Source organism: Haliaeetus albicilla, chromosome 2 (assembly GCF_947461875.1).
Source record: "Haliaeetus albicilla chromosome 2, bHalAlb1.1, whole genome shotgun sequence".
Classification (NCBI taxonomy): Eukaryota; Metazoa; Chordata; class Aves; order Accipitriformes; family Accipitridae; genus Haliaeetus; species Haliaeetus albicilla.
The window spans coordinates 60,557,010-60,573,552 of NC_091484.1; the positions used below are offsets into that span (position 1 = coordinate 60,557,010).

Below are 16,543 nucleotides of genomic sequence, written 5' to 3' on the forward strand. Positions count from 1 at the left end.
AATAACTTTCATTTATAGCTGATCAAAGAAATAAACAAATAAAAGGGATAATTCATTGAAAAATAGCAAATGACCTCTGTTGATAATGTGGTGTTAAAGGACAAACATCTTGTTCTCGCCGGAAGTCTTTCTGGGTGTGCAAAAGATTTTAGTGAACAGAACAGCAAAGTACTAAAATAACAACAACAAAAAAAAATGCCTAGAAATCGCTGTGATTTGTTTTGGTTGCCTGCCTCGAAAACATTTGCTGTTCTTTATTTGACCCCGAATTATTCTTGAAAATAAGCAAATGGTGTATTCTCACATCCCAGTCAGCCATAGGTTTTACCTCCTATCTGTTCAAACTTAGCCCCTGTTAAACTGCACCGGCTGGGAAGGGAAGAACGTGATTTTTGTCATGATGGCGAGTGCCAGGTTCCGCCTGTGCTGCTCTGGATTACTTTTTAAAGTCTCGGTGGAACTAAATACGTTTTAATGTAAAGATATCTCTCCATGCGACCGAGTGTCTATCTTGGCACGATTCCCTCAACTATGTGAGTTAAACACACGGTACTGGTTGGATTAATTCACCCAAAGACCAGCACTGAACCTGCTGCGGAAGCTTGTACGTTAGCATATTGACCAAATCGCGCTTATTTATATTGGGAGTAGCTGATAATGACAACTTTTAGCATCAAAACGGAACTATTCTCGGTCTTTGTAGAGTGTCCGTGAAGCACAAAGCAATGAAACAGGAGCTGGATAATTCCCGTCGAGGTTTATTAAGCTCTTACAGCACTTTCCACATCTCCCAATTTGACATCTCCCGTCTGGAAAAGAACAAACGTTTTCAGTAGCTCTCTTGCCGAGCTGCAGAAGCCGCTGAGGATGTTTGTGCTGCCACGTGAAACTTTTGTTTTGCTGCTGGCCCTGGGCAGATGGCACTGCGATGCGTATATATTGCTAAGCACAACTGGGAGGACGACCAAAGATAGCATCTTGATGTTCTACTCGCGAAGCTGCTGTGTCAACCTCCCCGGTTTCACAATATTTTCCTTTGCAGCTACAGAGCGAGCGGGTTTCCTTGCAAATGTACGTAAACCCTCCCTATTTGGAAAGAAATCTCAGCTCGCTATATGTAAGAGGAATCTTCGCAGCATCCGACGTTGCGTTTATACATACAGATCGAGGGATAAAGCCGAAGTCTGCTGCGTTTTCCCGAGCTTGTTCGACAAGCAATCTGATCAAAGGTAGAGGCAGGGGCGGTCTGCGCCCGCTGGAAAATGGTGTTTTTCTGTCTTCGTCCGATCAAATTTTCCGCCCTGCTTCAGCTGCCTGCGGCTCCAGGCAGCGCTTTTGTGCCCGGCCGGAATGGGGGACAGGCGGTAACGATCCAGCCCCGGGGAAGGCGAGGGAGAGGGAGCGCGGAGAGCTCCACGGGCTTCTGGAGAAGACGGGCAGCAACTGGGCGAAGGAATGCAGAAATACGCAGAAAGAGAAAGAGAGGGAGCATGGCGAGCTTGCTAAGCCGAGCTGTTCGTGTGCCGCCGTCCCCGCCAGCACCGAGCGTTGCTCAAAACAACCTGCGCCGCTGCCCTTCAGCAGGCCGGTGCCGGCGGGCGGGCACAGCCGGGAAACTCCCGAAAAACCGGCAGCGTCCCGTGGGCAGGGGAGGAGAGCGCAGGGCGGCTGCCGCCGCGGCGCCGGGGGCCCGGGCAGCCCCGGAGGGAGGCAGCCTCGGGGAACTCCGCTCAGAGACGACGTTCTCCGATTTTCTGGCGGTGGAGGGGGGCACCGAGAGCGGCGGGGGGAGGCAAAGCGGGCGGCAGGCGTCCTGCCAGCTCCAGCGGTGCCCTCGGTCCTCTCCCCCGCCCCGCGCCGGCCGCCGCGGGCGGACCGCTCGCCGCCTCCCCCGCCGTACACTGCCCGAGGATTCCCTCCTTTCGGCGGGGGTTGTCAAAGCGCGGCCAAAGCAAGTCCTCCCGGGGGCCGGCACCGGGAGGAAGCCTCCTCCCTTCCACCTCCGCCACCCCCGCGCCTCTTCTCCTCTTCGCGGCGGCCTCGGACCGCCGGTCCCTTCGGCCCGGTGGCAGAGAGCTGTGCTCCTCCTGCCTCCCAAACATCACTGCTGGACTGCTCATCTCTCACCGCGCAGGAACTCCTGCAGTTCCGATCTTTGCCACCAAACCGGTTCGCGAGGATCGGGTCGTCTCGCCGTGCCCGGCTCCGGTTTCCAGCCCCGGCGCGGGGCGGCGGCGGCCCCCGCCGCCAGGTACCGCGGCGGGAGGCGGGTGGCCGCGGCCCCGACGAGCACCTTGCGCCCTCCCAATTTTCATATGGTGAAATTCTGAGACAATGTTTACTCAGATAAGTGTTTCCTGTTTCCGCTGTTAATTTTTAACGTTCTTGCTTCTACTCCGGGTACTTGAAACGGATTTCCTTTATTTTACTATAAACAGTTTCTTTTTCATGTTTTCTGCCTGTGTCCCACCAAGAGGACGCCCTGAGAGGAACCTGCTCTCCCGTCCGAAGGGCTGCGGATCTCCGCTTTCCTCAGCTCAAAGTCGTTGCCCCGCTCCGAGAGCTCCACCGAGAGCCACCGTTGCTTTGTCCTTTATGAATTCTAGAGTTGCAAGCGTTCTGGCAGCAAGGACCTTGCCCAGCTCTGGCTCCTGCGCTCCCTTTCCCCACGACTAACAGAGGAGTCCCGCCGGGACAACAGAAAAACTGCTAATGCCCGGTGGGGACCGGGGCCACTTTTCGGTCCCACCGTCTTTGGGGATGGGGTATTCGTATTTATTTAACAGGGATGATGTGGGCTATTCAAAAAAACCCAAAACCCCCCAAAACCCCAACAAACAGTCGGTAACGGGTAAAGCACGAAGGACACGCAAATCCCACGGCTAACGGAGGTTTTCCCTGCCGGGGGCGGGCAGGGAGAGGGACTCCCATCCCCGGTCGCTGCCGCGGAGCCGCGGGCGAGCCGGCCAGGACAGCGGCGGCCGCGGAAAGGCCGCGAGCGGCGGTGCCGGAGGCGGGCACGGCCTCAGGGGTGCGAGGAGCCCGCCGGCCTCCCGGCCGCCCCGCCGCCGCCGCCGGGGCGTGCGGCCGCCGGCTCCCCCGGGCCGCGGAAGGCCGGCGGGGAGCTGCGGGTACGACCGCGCTTCGCTCCGCGCCGCCTCCGCCGGCGGGGACGCGGCTCCCCGGGCCGGCGCGGAAACGCGGCGCTCGGCCCCGCCGGCGCCGCGGACGAGGCCTGGCCCCCGCCGGCCGCCCCGCCACCGGGAGGGCCGGGCCGGCTCCGCGCCCCCCGCCGCCGCCGCTCGGGCAGAGGCCATCTTGCGCCTGCGCAGCTCTCCCGCCTCGCGCCCGCGGAACTTCCCCCGCACGCCGCCAGATTCGAACGGGGCGCGCGGGGGGCGGCGCGCGGGGACCCCCCTCCCGGGCGCTCCGCTCCGCTGCGCTCCGCGCAGCACCGCACCGCCCCCCCCGCCCCCCCCCCCCCCCGCGGAGCACTGCCCGCTCAGCCTCCGCCCGCGCGGGCGGCCGCCGCGGAGTGCCGTGCCCCGCTTACGCCGCCGGACCGGGCCGGGCCGGGCCGGGGGGGAGGCGGTCGCGCCCGGCAGGCAGCACACCCGGCCGCCGCCGCCCTCCGCCGGGGCGTAGCGATGCGGCCGGAGCCCCTGCACCACCCTGCGCCCCCCCCCCCCGCCCTTCCCCCCACCGTCCTGCCCTCAGGGCGGTCCAGCGAGCCCGGATATTTGGGGATGCGGCTGCCGGGAAGGGGGCACCGGGACGTGGCTTTGCGGCATCCCCCGGCCGGCCGCGGGGTGCCGCGGTCCGGTGTTCCCGTCCGCCTTGCCTCGGGGACCCGGCCTCCCTCCGAGGCCGGCCGGCCGCAGCCCTCCCCAGGGCCCGGCGGGGCCCCGGGGCGCCCCGACCTCCCCCAGAGAGGGGAGGGGGCCGCGGTAGCCATTTGGCGCCTGTATTTTCATGGCACGCAGCTGAATATCGCACCTCGTCTAGAGAGACAAAGGGCTGCATGTTCCCCAGCGCCAGGGGAAGGCAGATGCTTTCCCCGCTCCCCGCGCCGATGCTCTCAGCGGTGCAGCGGGGGGCTATCCCCCAGGGAGCGCCCGGGTGAGATCTCCCCGGTGGCAGGGAGGCACTTTTCCGATAGCAGAGGCGGCCGGCGGCCCTTCCCCCTCCGCGCCCGCCGCCGGGCTCTCCGCGCCGCCGGTGCCTCTCGCACGCCGCAGCCCCGGTGGAGGAGGCCGAGGCCGGGAGGCACCAGCCCGCATCCCGGGGCCCCCGGGCAGCGCAGGGCTCCCGGGCACCTCTACCAGCACCGGCACTGCTCACTCCTCTCTCTGCATGTGCTGGGGATGCTCGAGAGGTGCCTCTTCGAGGAGGCACTTTCTGATCTGCGAGAAAACACTGTGCCAAAGATCTGCCGAGGGCTGTTGGAGGCCTCCGAAACGGGCTGATCCTGAAAAAAAAAAAAAGAAAAGAAAGAAACAACAACAAAAAAAACCCACTTCGAAACAGCCCCGCATACACAACCCCAAAAACTTTAAATGGGAAATGCGAAAATAAAAAAAAAAAACAACCCAAACCTCAGAGCAAAACCCAACGAAAACCAAAACCAAAAAAACCCCTAAAGCAACGCGAAAACGGCGCTGCAAGGGAAGGCGTTGGCACGGCCAAGGTGCAGGGGTGCTGCGGGAGTGATGCCCCTGGGAGGCAGCTGTCGCGGCGTGGGGCGCAGAGCCTGCGCGCACCCTCCGCGGGTTCCCGGCGCCGGCAGCCCGCCAGCGGGCGCGGAGCTGCGCGGGGCGCGGAGCCGCGGCTCCGCCCGGCCGCAGGGCGCTCCGGTGCACCCGGTCGGGACCTGTCCCATCCCGAGGGACGGGCGTTTGCTTTCCAGGCTGGGTGGGCTGGTTGCGGAGGGCGAAGGGCAGCAGCTGGAGTCCCGGCGGGACACCGCGCGGCTGCTGCCCGGGCCGGGGCGCTGCCCCCGGGCAGGCGGGCGCGCAGAGGGAGTCCCCGGGCACCGAGGAGCGGGCAGCAGGGGGGACCGGCGGAGGCGAGGCAGGCGCTCAGCGCCGAGAGGGATGCCTACAAGCCACGAGCTGCCATTTTGTCTCTTTTAAGTGGGTTGCCTTTCCCCTCTCTCGGAGCGCAGTGCGCGGCGGTGGCAGCAGCGTCTCCCCTTGCCCTGCCCCTCCTCGGCCGCCCTCCGGGGAGGCAGCCCGGGGCTGCACGGGAGGTCCCCTCGGGAAAGCGCCCACCAGCCCCAGCCTCCCCAGCCCTGGCGTTTTCTTTGCCACCTCCGCCCTAGGTGCTCGGGGTTTGCAGGCTGTTCAGCTGATTTGTTGCTAATAGCAACCACACGACAGCGATTTGCAGCCTTTTCTGCTGCTGGTGCCTCTCGTTACACCTTCTTCTGCAGACCGGGATATCGTCGTCTGGCTGCTGCCTGTCCCCACCCCTCTAACCACAGCTGCCAGGGGCAATGATGGGGCAGGAGGACGGGGCGGCCGCGGGGCGAGCGGCGGGCTCCGCCGGGCACCGCGCAAATTTGGTCCTTCCAGAGCAAGAGCTAAATACCGGCCAGCCTCCCCCCCCCCCAATTCCTTCCGCCGCAGCCGCGCAGGCTCCGCGTATTTCGTATTGTCTGGGAGCATTGTTGTGAGCTGCCAGCGCCCGCAATCCTACCGGCATGGGGGGGGAGAAGCGCTGCTGGGTTTACATATGTAGATGCAGGCAGCGTTCAGCGCCAAGCCGACACACACCCTCCCCCGGAGCAACAGACACAAAGGAAGACCTCGTTCCTTTCAAGTCCTCAGAATAAATTAAGCTCCGGCTTTCAGTTTTGGACCGTCCCAAAAATATTTGTCCTTTTTTTTTTTTTTTTTTAATGGCACTGCACAAGCGCTGACGGTTCCGCAGGAAACCAGAGGTGTAACCCTATGCACGTGGTAAAAAGGGCTCAGCCCTACCAGCTAATATTTCCTGGTCCCATCCTGCAAGTCAACCTGAAATGTTTTGCCTTTTTCCAGTTTATTTATCCCTTATAATTTTTGTTCTGTCTTCGCCTGGTGCAATGGCGACGCAGCAATCTCCACTGGCCAAACCCATGCCGTTTACATGTTCACGGTTACAAATGTCTGCTCAAATGCCAGCGTCGTCGTCTTAGGTGAAGAAAAAGGAGAAGTCCTCTTTCTAGTGCCTTTGAAGTGCCTCGACGTTTCTGTCTTCGCCTCACAGAACTAATTTACTCTATAGGAAGGTCTCACAAACTAAACTCACTACCGAAAATCCGGCGAGGGGACCCCAGAAGAGCGTGAATCGCTGGAGCCCCGAACCAAAGCTCAGGGAAAAAGAGAGGGTACTCTCCACTGCTGCGGTCCCTCTGACAGAGTTTTTGCTAAAATTAGGTAACGGCGAAGCCCAACTTAAATTTGAAAATTAAGTTACCCAAGAGTTCAAATACCATATTTTAGTAGAGGCTATACACGGAATTGGGGATCCCTCACTCAGTACACTCTCTTCGAGAGACCACTTCAGTTCCCTACATCCCATTCACTCCCAGTAACCTTTCCACGCTTAACCTCCCCGCTTTCAAAAGCCCAGCGCTTTCAACTCCCAGCCGCGGGACCGAGCGGAGGAGTTTGCGCGTTGCTTTTCCCACCGGACGCCCTCAGTCGTGCGAGCGCGGGATTAAAACCCCTAATTTCTGTAACCCTGCAAATACTTGCTCGAAGCCTCGAACAATCTGCCAGGCGTGTGGCAAGCGGAGGAGACCCTCCGGAGGCAGATCGGGCGACCCGGCGCCGTGCCGAGGGGCGCGGGGGGCGGCCGGGGGGGGGGGGCTCCGGCTCCAGCCCGGACGGCCGGCAGCCCCGGCGGGCCGTCCCGGGAGGGCATCCCGCAGCCGGTGGGGAAGCCGGCACACCAAATCGCGGGAAGACCTCACCTTTTAATGAGCGTGGCGCAGTTTCAAGCCGTAGAGGAGCAGCCACGGCTTAGCCAGCCGCGGCACCGTGGGGCATGAGCCGTCGGGGGGCAGCGAGCCCGGCCCCGACCCTGCCACCCAGCTCCCTTCCAGCCGGGGGGGGGGGGGGCGGGAAGGGGACCCGCGGAGGAGCCGGCTGCTCCCCCGCAGGGGCTGAGCCACCTCTTGCCTCGCACCTGCGGGGAGGGGAGCAAGCCGGGAAAGCCCGTGGGAAGCCCACCCGGCACCCCTCACCCCTCAGAAAAAAACTCCGGGAGCAACTTCGCCCTTCGCCGGCTTGGGGAAAATGATGCTTCCCCGCCTCGTTACGGGCGTGTTTCCGAGTGAATCAAAGGCTGGGATTAAAGAACACCCACCAGAAAGCGAAGGCACGTTATTAATTTGGATAATTGTTGCCTATTGCCCTGGTCTCCGGTTTATTTTTTAAGCTGACGTCTGTCGTAACGCAGTCGTTACTAACACCACCCGCCTAAGGATACAGGTTTCCTACTAATGAGCACCCCAGCAGTAGGCAATGAAGTCTCACAACTACGTCATTTCCATAAATGATTTTCCGTCTTCAGTACTTTTGCGAGAACGGGTGACATTTCCGTAGACCGCATTTGCATGGTGTTTATTCCTCATTATTATTATTAACCATGTGAACAGACTCTCAGTATCAAGCAACGAAATGTAACAGCAAGTTTTGGAGGTACTCAGGGTGCGTTTTCTTGTTTCACTTATCCGAACATTAGACTTAATTAGACAGATAAATCAATTTATCTGTAATCGACACATCTGCTTTAAAAAAACCCCCAAAACTCTGGAAGTAATTCATCACCGTTTGTTTATTTTTTTTATTTAACTTAAGAACAGAAATAAGTATAAAGAAATGTGTTTAACAGCTGTTCCCTTCTCAAGTACACATGGTGATAATTTCCCAAAATATTTTCTGTGGCAAACGACCGTCTCACCAATCTGATTTAATTTGCCTCATTTATTTGTAAAGAACAGCACATCGCCTGTTTTGTTTGTTTGCTTAAAGAGAGATTTTTTTCGCATTAAATACTCCTGGAAACACGTGCCTCATTTCAGACCGTGATATTGTTTACGTTAGCCCACCTCTTTTCAGCTGAGCAAACCCAGAGATGGTTTATTAAAATTAGACGTCTTTCTTACACTTTTCCAAAGTTTTAAAATGCGGCTGAAGTAACTTCAGCCTTTCAACTTTGAGGTATGAAGCAAAACTTTATACTACCTATCAAATAATGTGTTTGTGTAGTGTCAGTCATCTGATTTTGTACATTTGGAGCTTTGCAGAACAAAATGCCAGCCTATGAAATCCTGAAGCCACTATGCGTTAGAGGGTGGCTACAGAAAGGGACTTTTTTATTGAATAGTAACGCTGTTATTTTCTGCTGTGGATCACGATTTCACTTGGAGCAGCCTGATCGATAGCAGAGCTAACCAGTAACTTCGTTCACAAATATCCCGCGTCTTGGGAATCGCCCTCAAAAGCTACTGGAGGAGATGTAGAGTCTATTTCCATTCAAATCCTGATAACCCTGATTTCATTTTGCAGTCCCACCGTTTGCATTAGTTGCTATACAGACCTCCAAGGTTGTGTTTACTCATAGGTGCAACCATGCCTCGGCCGGCCGGCTATGAAAAGAATTATTCGTAAATAGTCCTTACAGCCGGAGACACCAAGATGGGAAAAGTGGAAGGCAGTGCCTAGCTTCTCTACCGGAGTGATACGGTCTTGAAAAAAATAATGTTGAAAAAATACTGTTATGGTGCACAGGAATAACTAGTATCTGTGCTTGGCAAAGTCAGGGGGCTGCTGCCTGACCGTGTCCCCCCCCCCCCAGTGCCCCCTCCCGCGCTGCTCCCCCCTGCACGGAGAGGGCACAAGCCGCCCCCCAGCCGCCTGCATCTGGGCGGTGCGGGCAGCTGCCGGCGCTGCGCGGATGGCTGCGCTCGGGCTTATCATGAGCTCTGCGCGGGCGTACGGAGCCAGCAAAGCCTTCCCCTCCAGCGGGGACGGCGCTTCTCCCGCGGCACTTGTCCCGTGGCACGACACGCGTGGCTGCCGGCAGAGGCGGCGGCCGTAGCCCACGGGCTCGCCCCTGCGCTGGCCGCAGCGCTCCGCGGCTGTCGGTGGGTGGGTGGGTAGGCGGGGGCTCCGCGGCCTTGCGCGGGGCGCGTTCATTCCCCGTGCAGCGTGAAAAAAACCCGGCGTGGGCCGGCGGAGCGGTGTAAGGCAGCAGCGGAGATCCCCGAGGAGGAATCGCGGTGGCGGTAAGAAAAAAAAAAAAAAAATTAAAATGAAAGGGACCCTCTCCCCGAAGAATAAAGGCGCGGCGGGGTGCGGTGGGGGCAGCTGCGGGAGCGCTGCGGCTGCCCTTTTTTTCTTTCTCTTTTTTTTTTTTCTTCCTTTTTATTTCTCCCCCACCCGGGGAGCGGGAGCCGGGCAGGCGGAGCGCGGAGGAGCCGCCGGGCGACGCGTGGGACTCAGCCGGGGCGGCGGGGCTCTCCCCGCGCCGCCCGCCGGGCCCCCGGCAAGTCGCGCAGCAGCCGGAGCGGGACGAGGCGGCAGCTCTCCGGGCGCGGCGGGCGGAGCGCGGCCCGCGGAGCACCGCGCCTCCCCCCCGCGCAGCGGCGGGGCTGCCAAATGTCAGCGGGGGCGGGCAGACGCCCCGGCCCGGCCGCCCGCGGGGGACGGTCCGCCGCGGCGGCCCGGGCGGGTCCCTGCGCTGAGGCCGGCACCGTCCGGCGGGCGCTGCGCGTCCTCGGCCCTCCCCGGCGCTCCCGGGAACGACAGCTCCCCGCAGGGAGGTGCGCCTACACGGCTGCCGGTGTGCGCTCTTGCGTAGAACTTCGTGTTCGTATGCAGACCCGTCGGTGCGTCTCCGCGCCGCTCCGTACGTATTCGTGGTACCGATGCGGTACGGAGGCGCGGAGTCCTCTCTCCGCACACCTACAGGTCCGCACGCCCCCGCGCATCTCCTCCGCAGGTGCCCGTACCCGCCCCCCTACCACCTATGCTACAGGTTTAACGCGCGTCTGCAACGTGCCGCCAGCCGGGCACAGCCCGCCGGGGCCGTATCTGGCGCCCGCCGGGGCCGCATCATCTGGTCCCCGCCGGCGCCCGCACACCCGCCGCGGGGCCCGGGGCCGCGGAGCGGGCTCGGGGCGGTGAGCGGCGGGCGGGCGCGCTGACGTCACGGGCGGCGTTGGCGCGGCCCCGCCCCTCCCCGCGGCGCGGCTTCCGCCCGGTTGCCAGGGCGACGGGTACACAGTGCGGCCCTGCGCGGGCGCGCAGCCCGCCGCGCCGCCGCCATGAGCCAGCGGCAGGTTCTGCAAGGTAGGCCGGGGCGGCGGAGGGGGGCCGGGGCCCGGGGCCCGGGGCCGTGCGGGGCGGCCGCTAACCCGGTGCCCCGGCGCTGCCGCCCGCAGTTTTCGAGCAGTACCAGCGCGCCCGGACGCAGTTCGTGCAGGCGGTGGCCGAGCTCGCCGCCCGGCCGCAGAACGTCGAGACCCTCCAAAACGCAGGTACGCGGCCGGCGGGACCGGGCGGCGCGCGGCCGCGGGGACTTGCGCGGTGCGCGGCCGCGGGGACTCCGCGCCCCGCCGCCGCTCCGCTTGACGCCCGGCGGCGGGGAAGGGCGTGGGCGGTGGCCCGGGGCCTGGGGCTCGGGGCTCGGGTCCCGCGGAGGGCCGCGCCGCTCCCGGGAGCGCGGGGCTGCCGGGGCGCGTCCCTGTTTTAATTCCAACACCGCCCCCCCCCTCCCGGTTGGCCGCTTAGTTTCGAAGGGTTTTTCTCCCCGTAGGATTTGGCCCCGGTTCCCCGGCCCCGCGGTGCGAGGTTCCGAGGGCTTGCCGAGTTCGTTACGGGGAAAGTTAGTTATGCTCATCAGCTGCGTGCGCGGGTTGCCCTGCTTGTCTGCAGGGCTATTCCTGAGTTTGTTTTGAGGTAGATGTCTCTGGCTGTGATCTCATAACTTATTTTTATTTCAGGGAAAATTTCTCAGTGTAACCCACTTCTTCATTTACTTCCTTGTGCCTCCGATATAGCTTTATGTAAAGTATAGAAAACGGGATTGCCTGCAAAGCCAGTGCTGACTTGCCAAGGAAAGCCTACTTTAGAAGTAACTATTTTTATACTAGCTTTACAAGTTGTTACTAAATTCTTCAGTGCTTTTCGCCAGCAGATTTGCTCAGTTCAGGAAGGAATTGCTTTTGTTATATTGCTGTCGCGGGATGTCGTGAACCAAATTGAGCATTTTTAGAAACAGGAGCTGCGGGAGCACTTCTACCAGCTGTTGTGCTGCTGGCATCTGGCAGACCCACTCCGCTTGGCCAAAGTTCCTGAGCTTAAAAGAGGAAAAAGAAGTGCTTGGTAATTGATTACCTGAAAGACAGTTTGAAAAAGTGCTATAAGTCAGTACTTGGTTTACCATATGGTATTCATGAATTGATTGTGTTTGGTTTGTCCTGATTTTGTTTTTAATACTTGTTTCTCAAATCTAGTGAAGCTGTCAGTCTTTTCTGAGATACAAGGGGATCAAACAAAAAAGAAAACCAATCACGTAAATACTTTCAACTTTCTGTTGTTGTATTTACAACTGTTTATTAAAATGGTTTAGTTGAAAATCTATCACTTAAATTCTTGTCAAAGAAACATTTGCTTTGATTATGGGAGTGACATGTTGGGACCAGGCCTTTTGTATACCTTGTTGTGCCTCTTGATTTTTTTTTTTTTAATCTTTCAGTCGCTTAATGCCACTGCTTTAGTTTATACAAACGATCTTTGTTTACCAAAGGGACATCTTGGCCACAGGAGTAATTTATGTCTTATTTGTAAGAAGAGGTCCCTCTGTATCCATTTGCAGTTCTGGTTTTATCTGCTCACAGAGAGAGGTCCCATTTAGGCAGGCTTCTTACAGTTCCCTCTTTTCAGAAATGCAGAAAGTTTCTACTTTAAGAAAGAAAACAAAGTGGCAAGCTAACTTTAATTACATTGTATTTCTTCTTAAAATAATTGATGTAATCTGGTTGGTAGTTACCTCAGAACTGATTTGTTGCTTGTGCAGAAGAAATAATCAGTTCAGAGGCCTGAAACTTTCTTCTGTGCGCAGCTGGTGTTGGTCTGAAGGCTAATTTTACAAGGATTGGGCTCTGGGGTAGTAATGTGGAAATGTGCATTTGTGTAGGTCATAATCCTTCTTGACTCATTTTGGTGCTGAGCTGCTTTCCCGCAGGCTTTCATTTTTCAGATGCTAGAAGAGAAGGGAATGTCTGCAAATGTAGTGTTTCCTATTACAATTTGTTTGAATGGCTGGGGCCTGCAAATATTTTACTGTCTTCCCCAACCTATGTCTTTAAAACTAATTCATACTTATATTATTAAAATGCTAACTGTCAGTTTTGACCTTTTCTGGATCTGCTAGATACAGGTTTTTAAACCTTCTCCTTAATGAAATGTGATTAAGTGGTTTTTAAAATCTCCCACCAAATAAAATGTGATTTGGTCCTTTTTTAAAGCACTTACACAAATATTTTGAGACACAACTGTCTAACAGATAACTGGTGTACCTTTCATGGTCTTCATCTGGTGAGCTCTGGAGCAATGTTTTGAGAAAGAAAGATGTCTGTCTATACCTGTATCTCTGTAGAAGTCCATATATAAAAGGATTGGGAGCTCGTTTCTTATTCTGGTAAAGAAAGTTAGCTATCCCTTAGGGAGATCACAGTTTTAAGAAGATGTGGAAAGCCTTTGCCAGCTGTCATTGTCCATTAGCTTTAGGAGTTAGGGGGCACCTTGCAGTGTTCTTCGGTTGGATCTCAAAGGTTGTCAGGGTTTAGTCTTTTTCTGGCTGAAGCAGAAGGCAAGAATAGAGTGATTTGAATTTGAACAAAATTGAGCCCTCAAAATGTACTGTAGCATACTCTTGCATTGTTGGCCTCGGTTTATATTCCTGGAATATCCAAGATTCAGACTGGTAGCAGTGAAAGATCAGTGCTCAAGAAATAAAGCATTTGGTCCCATTTTTAGAAGTCCTTTTGATAAATACTCAATAACTTATAAGGAAAATAGGTACTAGTTTGTTCTTTGTGGAGGTGTCTCAGGCACCATGCTAACATCATGAAAGATGAAAGTGTGTTTAAAAAATATTTTTTTGCTACACTGTAAGTCCTGCTGCTGTGGTATTAAACCAGGTACAAGCAGTGGTATTGCTGCAATTTAGAAGATGGTAGACTGCAGCATGGAGGGGAGCAAGCGGCCAGGATCAGAGGTGGGAGTTTCTTACACTGGCTTGGCTGTTGAGAAACCTTAAGGTACCATTATTGTGGAGACTCCTGTGTATGACCTGTAAGGAAAACTGGTGGCAACTGGCAAGCTGGAAAGAAGGTCAGAGAGGGCCAATAGAAAACCCATCCTTTCCCAGGGCATCTCTCTTCTGAGGCTTCTGTATCTCATCAGGCTCTGGAGCTGCCTTTCCCACTGAGCAGAAATCCTGAAAGTGTTTGTAACCAGGGAACTGGAATCTGGCCCTGAACGTTGACACATTTACACGGCACTGTTTCTTTCGTGGTCAGGAATGTCCTGAGGGGTTAGTGCCTGGGAGCTCAACAGCTTTCTGGTGGTGGTGAAGTGCAAGGAATGATCAGAGACACTCCTTTGTCAGAACTCATTCCTGTGTGTTTTCCAGCTCTGTGGTTGGCTTTGATAAGGTTGTTCCTTATGATTAAATACTACCATGAATAATAATTGCAGGATTTGTCATTTGAATGTTTAATTAATGGATACTTGGGGAAAAAAAAAATCTCCAAAACTCCTAAACTTTTTCTCTTTAGTAAATATATACTTGGAACAATGACAGACAATTGATTTATCAAATCTCATTTCTGGAGGGCTGCTGACTAATGGTAGAAGCTACTTTGACAGTAACGGTTTTAAACATATTCTTTAAACATAAATCTATTCATTTAGCAGCTACAGCTCAGGAAGTTTGGTACTGGAATGCATTATTGAGCTCCAGACCCCCTCATCCCTCCAAAATTTTAAATCCTAGAAACAGACTATTTTCAATTATAACAGCAGATGAACTTAAGCTGTCTTTTTTGCGCTGAGATGTAGGCAGCTTTCTGTCTCTTAGAAAATTTAGGAGAAAATCTAAACTGGTTCCAGTACATTTCTAAAAGCGGTAGTCACCGAGGGCCTAATTCTTCTTTCTTCATCTGCCTTGTGAAGTGCTGAAGTGCAGCACTCTGTAAATAAATACTCCCTTTGACAGCATTTTGTTTTGATTTTTTTTTTAAGAGGCATTTAAAATTCAGCATTAATAAATGTATCAGAATAAGACTTGAATTACTTCTGGGTATTCATTTTTGTATTCTTTCATAGTAGGAATTAAATTTTTATTTATTTTGCATTAGAGCTTATGGTGATGGGATTGTTGCTTTTAATTTGTAAATTATTTAAGGATGTCATTGGGATTAAGAAACAGTTTAGTCTTGCAACTTAGCCTTTGACTTTAAAGATATTAGAAGATCAGCTCTTTAACCCCTTTCTTGGGGCTGATCACATTCTTAAGCATAATGGCTGTGGAAGTCATAGAGAAAGCTGAGTCTGGAACATGGAAAAAGAAATTTGAAGCTGTGTGGTCTAGCAGCCTGTGTGTCGCCACAGGACTCCATATGCTGGGACCCTGCATACCCAGGTTCCCTTCTCATTGCTGCTGGGGTATTTTTATCATCTTGGGCAGATAACTTCAACTTCTCTTCCTCTGCCTTACCTACTTGCTGGCCAGTCTACAGGGTTCCAAGAAAGTTCCAAAATGTCAGTGTAAAGGGAGACCCTTTCCCAGTGAATCTCTTCCAACTGTCCTCCCACCCCATCAGCCCACAATCCTGAGCCCAGGTCTCCTTTCTATTCTGCCTGGTATCAAGCTAATTCTGAGGCCTTACATACAAGCTATGCTCCAGGACCGGGTCCTCTCCTCCTCTTTTACCTCTGGGCATCTGCTCCTCACAGTCTGTGTTGACAAGAGGCTATAGCTTGGGGACGGGGCTTTTCTGCATCAGACTAGGTCTCCATCATAAACCCTTGTAGCATGGCAGATTTTCCCCTACTTCATGATCTGTTTTTATGCAGGTAAAGGATGATGTCATGAGCGTTAGTTCTCTCCCTGCTCCAGAGCTATTCCATTGGTTTCAGGTTTTAAAAGCTGTGTTTCCAGATCTTTGGAGTGGTTTTAGGAGTCTTTGTTTTTGAGAAAAGGCTGTTCAAATTTATTTCCTTCATCCAATTACATTGAGTCTTTTTGCCCATACTTTTCTAAACTTTTCTTTCTAGTGTACGTATTTTAAATGTACCTATTTTGAACGTGACAGTTGGATACTTGGCCCTGCGTAAGGAGGATCAGACTCTGGGAAGGGATTTCAGGTTGTAGTTCCACATTTTAAATAATATTAAAGAACGTGCTCTGATAGCACAGTGCTTTTTAGAAAGCCAGCTGGGAGCATAGGGTGTGTAGGGAGGATGGCTGTTGAGTCAGCTCTGCAGAAAAAGAGCTGCTCCCTTAAAGCATCTGTGTTCTTGCCCTATCTGGACCTTGCAAGTAGATATGCATGGACAGACTCCAGTGCCCCCATATAGCCAGTTTCAACATTTGGGTTTATGTACCTTCTTTTGTGAAGGATGCACTTACTTTTTTTTTTTTTTTAAAATTATTTTTATTTTGAGTTAAAAGCTTTGCTGAGCTTTAGTGGGAAGAAAAGTGGGAGAGAAGTATGCAATGTGGCATGAAAGGCAGAAGGTTATATTTGGAGTTGTAGCAGATCAAGTGAGGACAGTGGCTTTCCCTGAGGCTTGATGACATGGTGGTGCCTGATGAAGGGAAGACCGAGGTTGTGTATTAAGGAAAGTATCAGAGAGATGACAGAGAAGGAGAAAGTAAATGCAGCTGAAGCTGGAGGACTGTCTGGCTTTTTCTGTAACTCAATCAACTGAAAGCTTAACTCCTTCAGGATTCTTCCTCTTCTCAGCCTCCTGGCCTGTTTGGAGGAGATTTGCAAGTAAAATTTCAAAGCCAGAATTTGTTAGGAGCTTCAGTCTCATCTTAACAAGTCACCATTAAAAAGAAGCAGCACCTTGTGACCACCTTGGTTTTGGTGCGTCTGAAGGATTGTGTGGTGGCCACTAACTAGCCCCGTGAGGGGCATTTTCAGAACCTCAGTCCTCTTGGAACAGGATTAGTTCTGCTCCATTAATGCAGAAACAGGGTCTGGGAAATGTTCAGCCAGATCAGCTTTTAAGGAGGAGAAACTTACTGCTCCTCGATCCTTCAGAAATTTCCAGCCCTGCTGTCAGACTGAATCTGCATTATGTCCCACACCATCTGGTAATTGCTGTACGAATTACTTGATTACCCAGAGTCTCTGTTACCAAACTGTATTTATGTTCCCTTTGATATTTGAAGGATTGTAGTTGTGTTGTGCATGGAACTGTCACGGTGAGGAGCCCTTTCTTGGGGTGAGTCACACTTGAGGACCACGTAC

At 54.4% G+C, this 16,543-nt stretch overlaps 2 protein-coding genes across 5 annotated transcripts in view; both read left to right on the forward strand.

Annotated features, from left to right (window-relative positions):
- The first annotated feature begins 400 nt into the window (after positions 1-400).
- On the forward strand, positions 401-4,466 carry LOC138688507 (collagen alpha-1(I) chain-like). The gene is made up of 4 exons (XM_069799809.1): positions 401-454; positions 1,043-2,251; positions 2,607-2,765; positions 2,916-4,466. Exons 1-4 carry the CDS (start codon positions 401-403, stop codon positions 4,464-4,466), a joined length of 2,973 nt encoding a protein of 990 aa, XP_069655910.1.
- A 4,645-nt stretch (positions 4,467-9,111) lies between these two features.
- The window catches only part of SPAG6 (sperm associated antigen 6), a 48,444-nt gene continuing 41,012 nt past the window's right edge, over positions 9,112-16,543 (forward strand). For 3 of the 4 annotated variants that reach the window (XR_011323303.1, XM_069776823.1, XM_069776805.1), the window contains exons 1-2: positions 10,239-10,343; positions 10,436-10,531. Coding sequence is in view for 2 of the 4 variants with exons in the window: in XM_069776823.1 (XP_069632924.1) it covers positions 10,319-10,343; positions 10,436-10,531 (121 nt within the window). In the remaining 2 variants the exon portion in view is untranslated. Of the gene's footprint in view, positions 9,278-10,238; positions 10,344-10,435; positions 10,532-16,543 lie in introns of those variants that run through there. The other variant, XM_069776814.1, reaches the window with a different exon arrangement.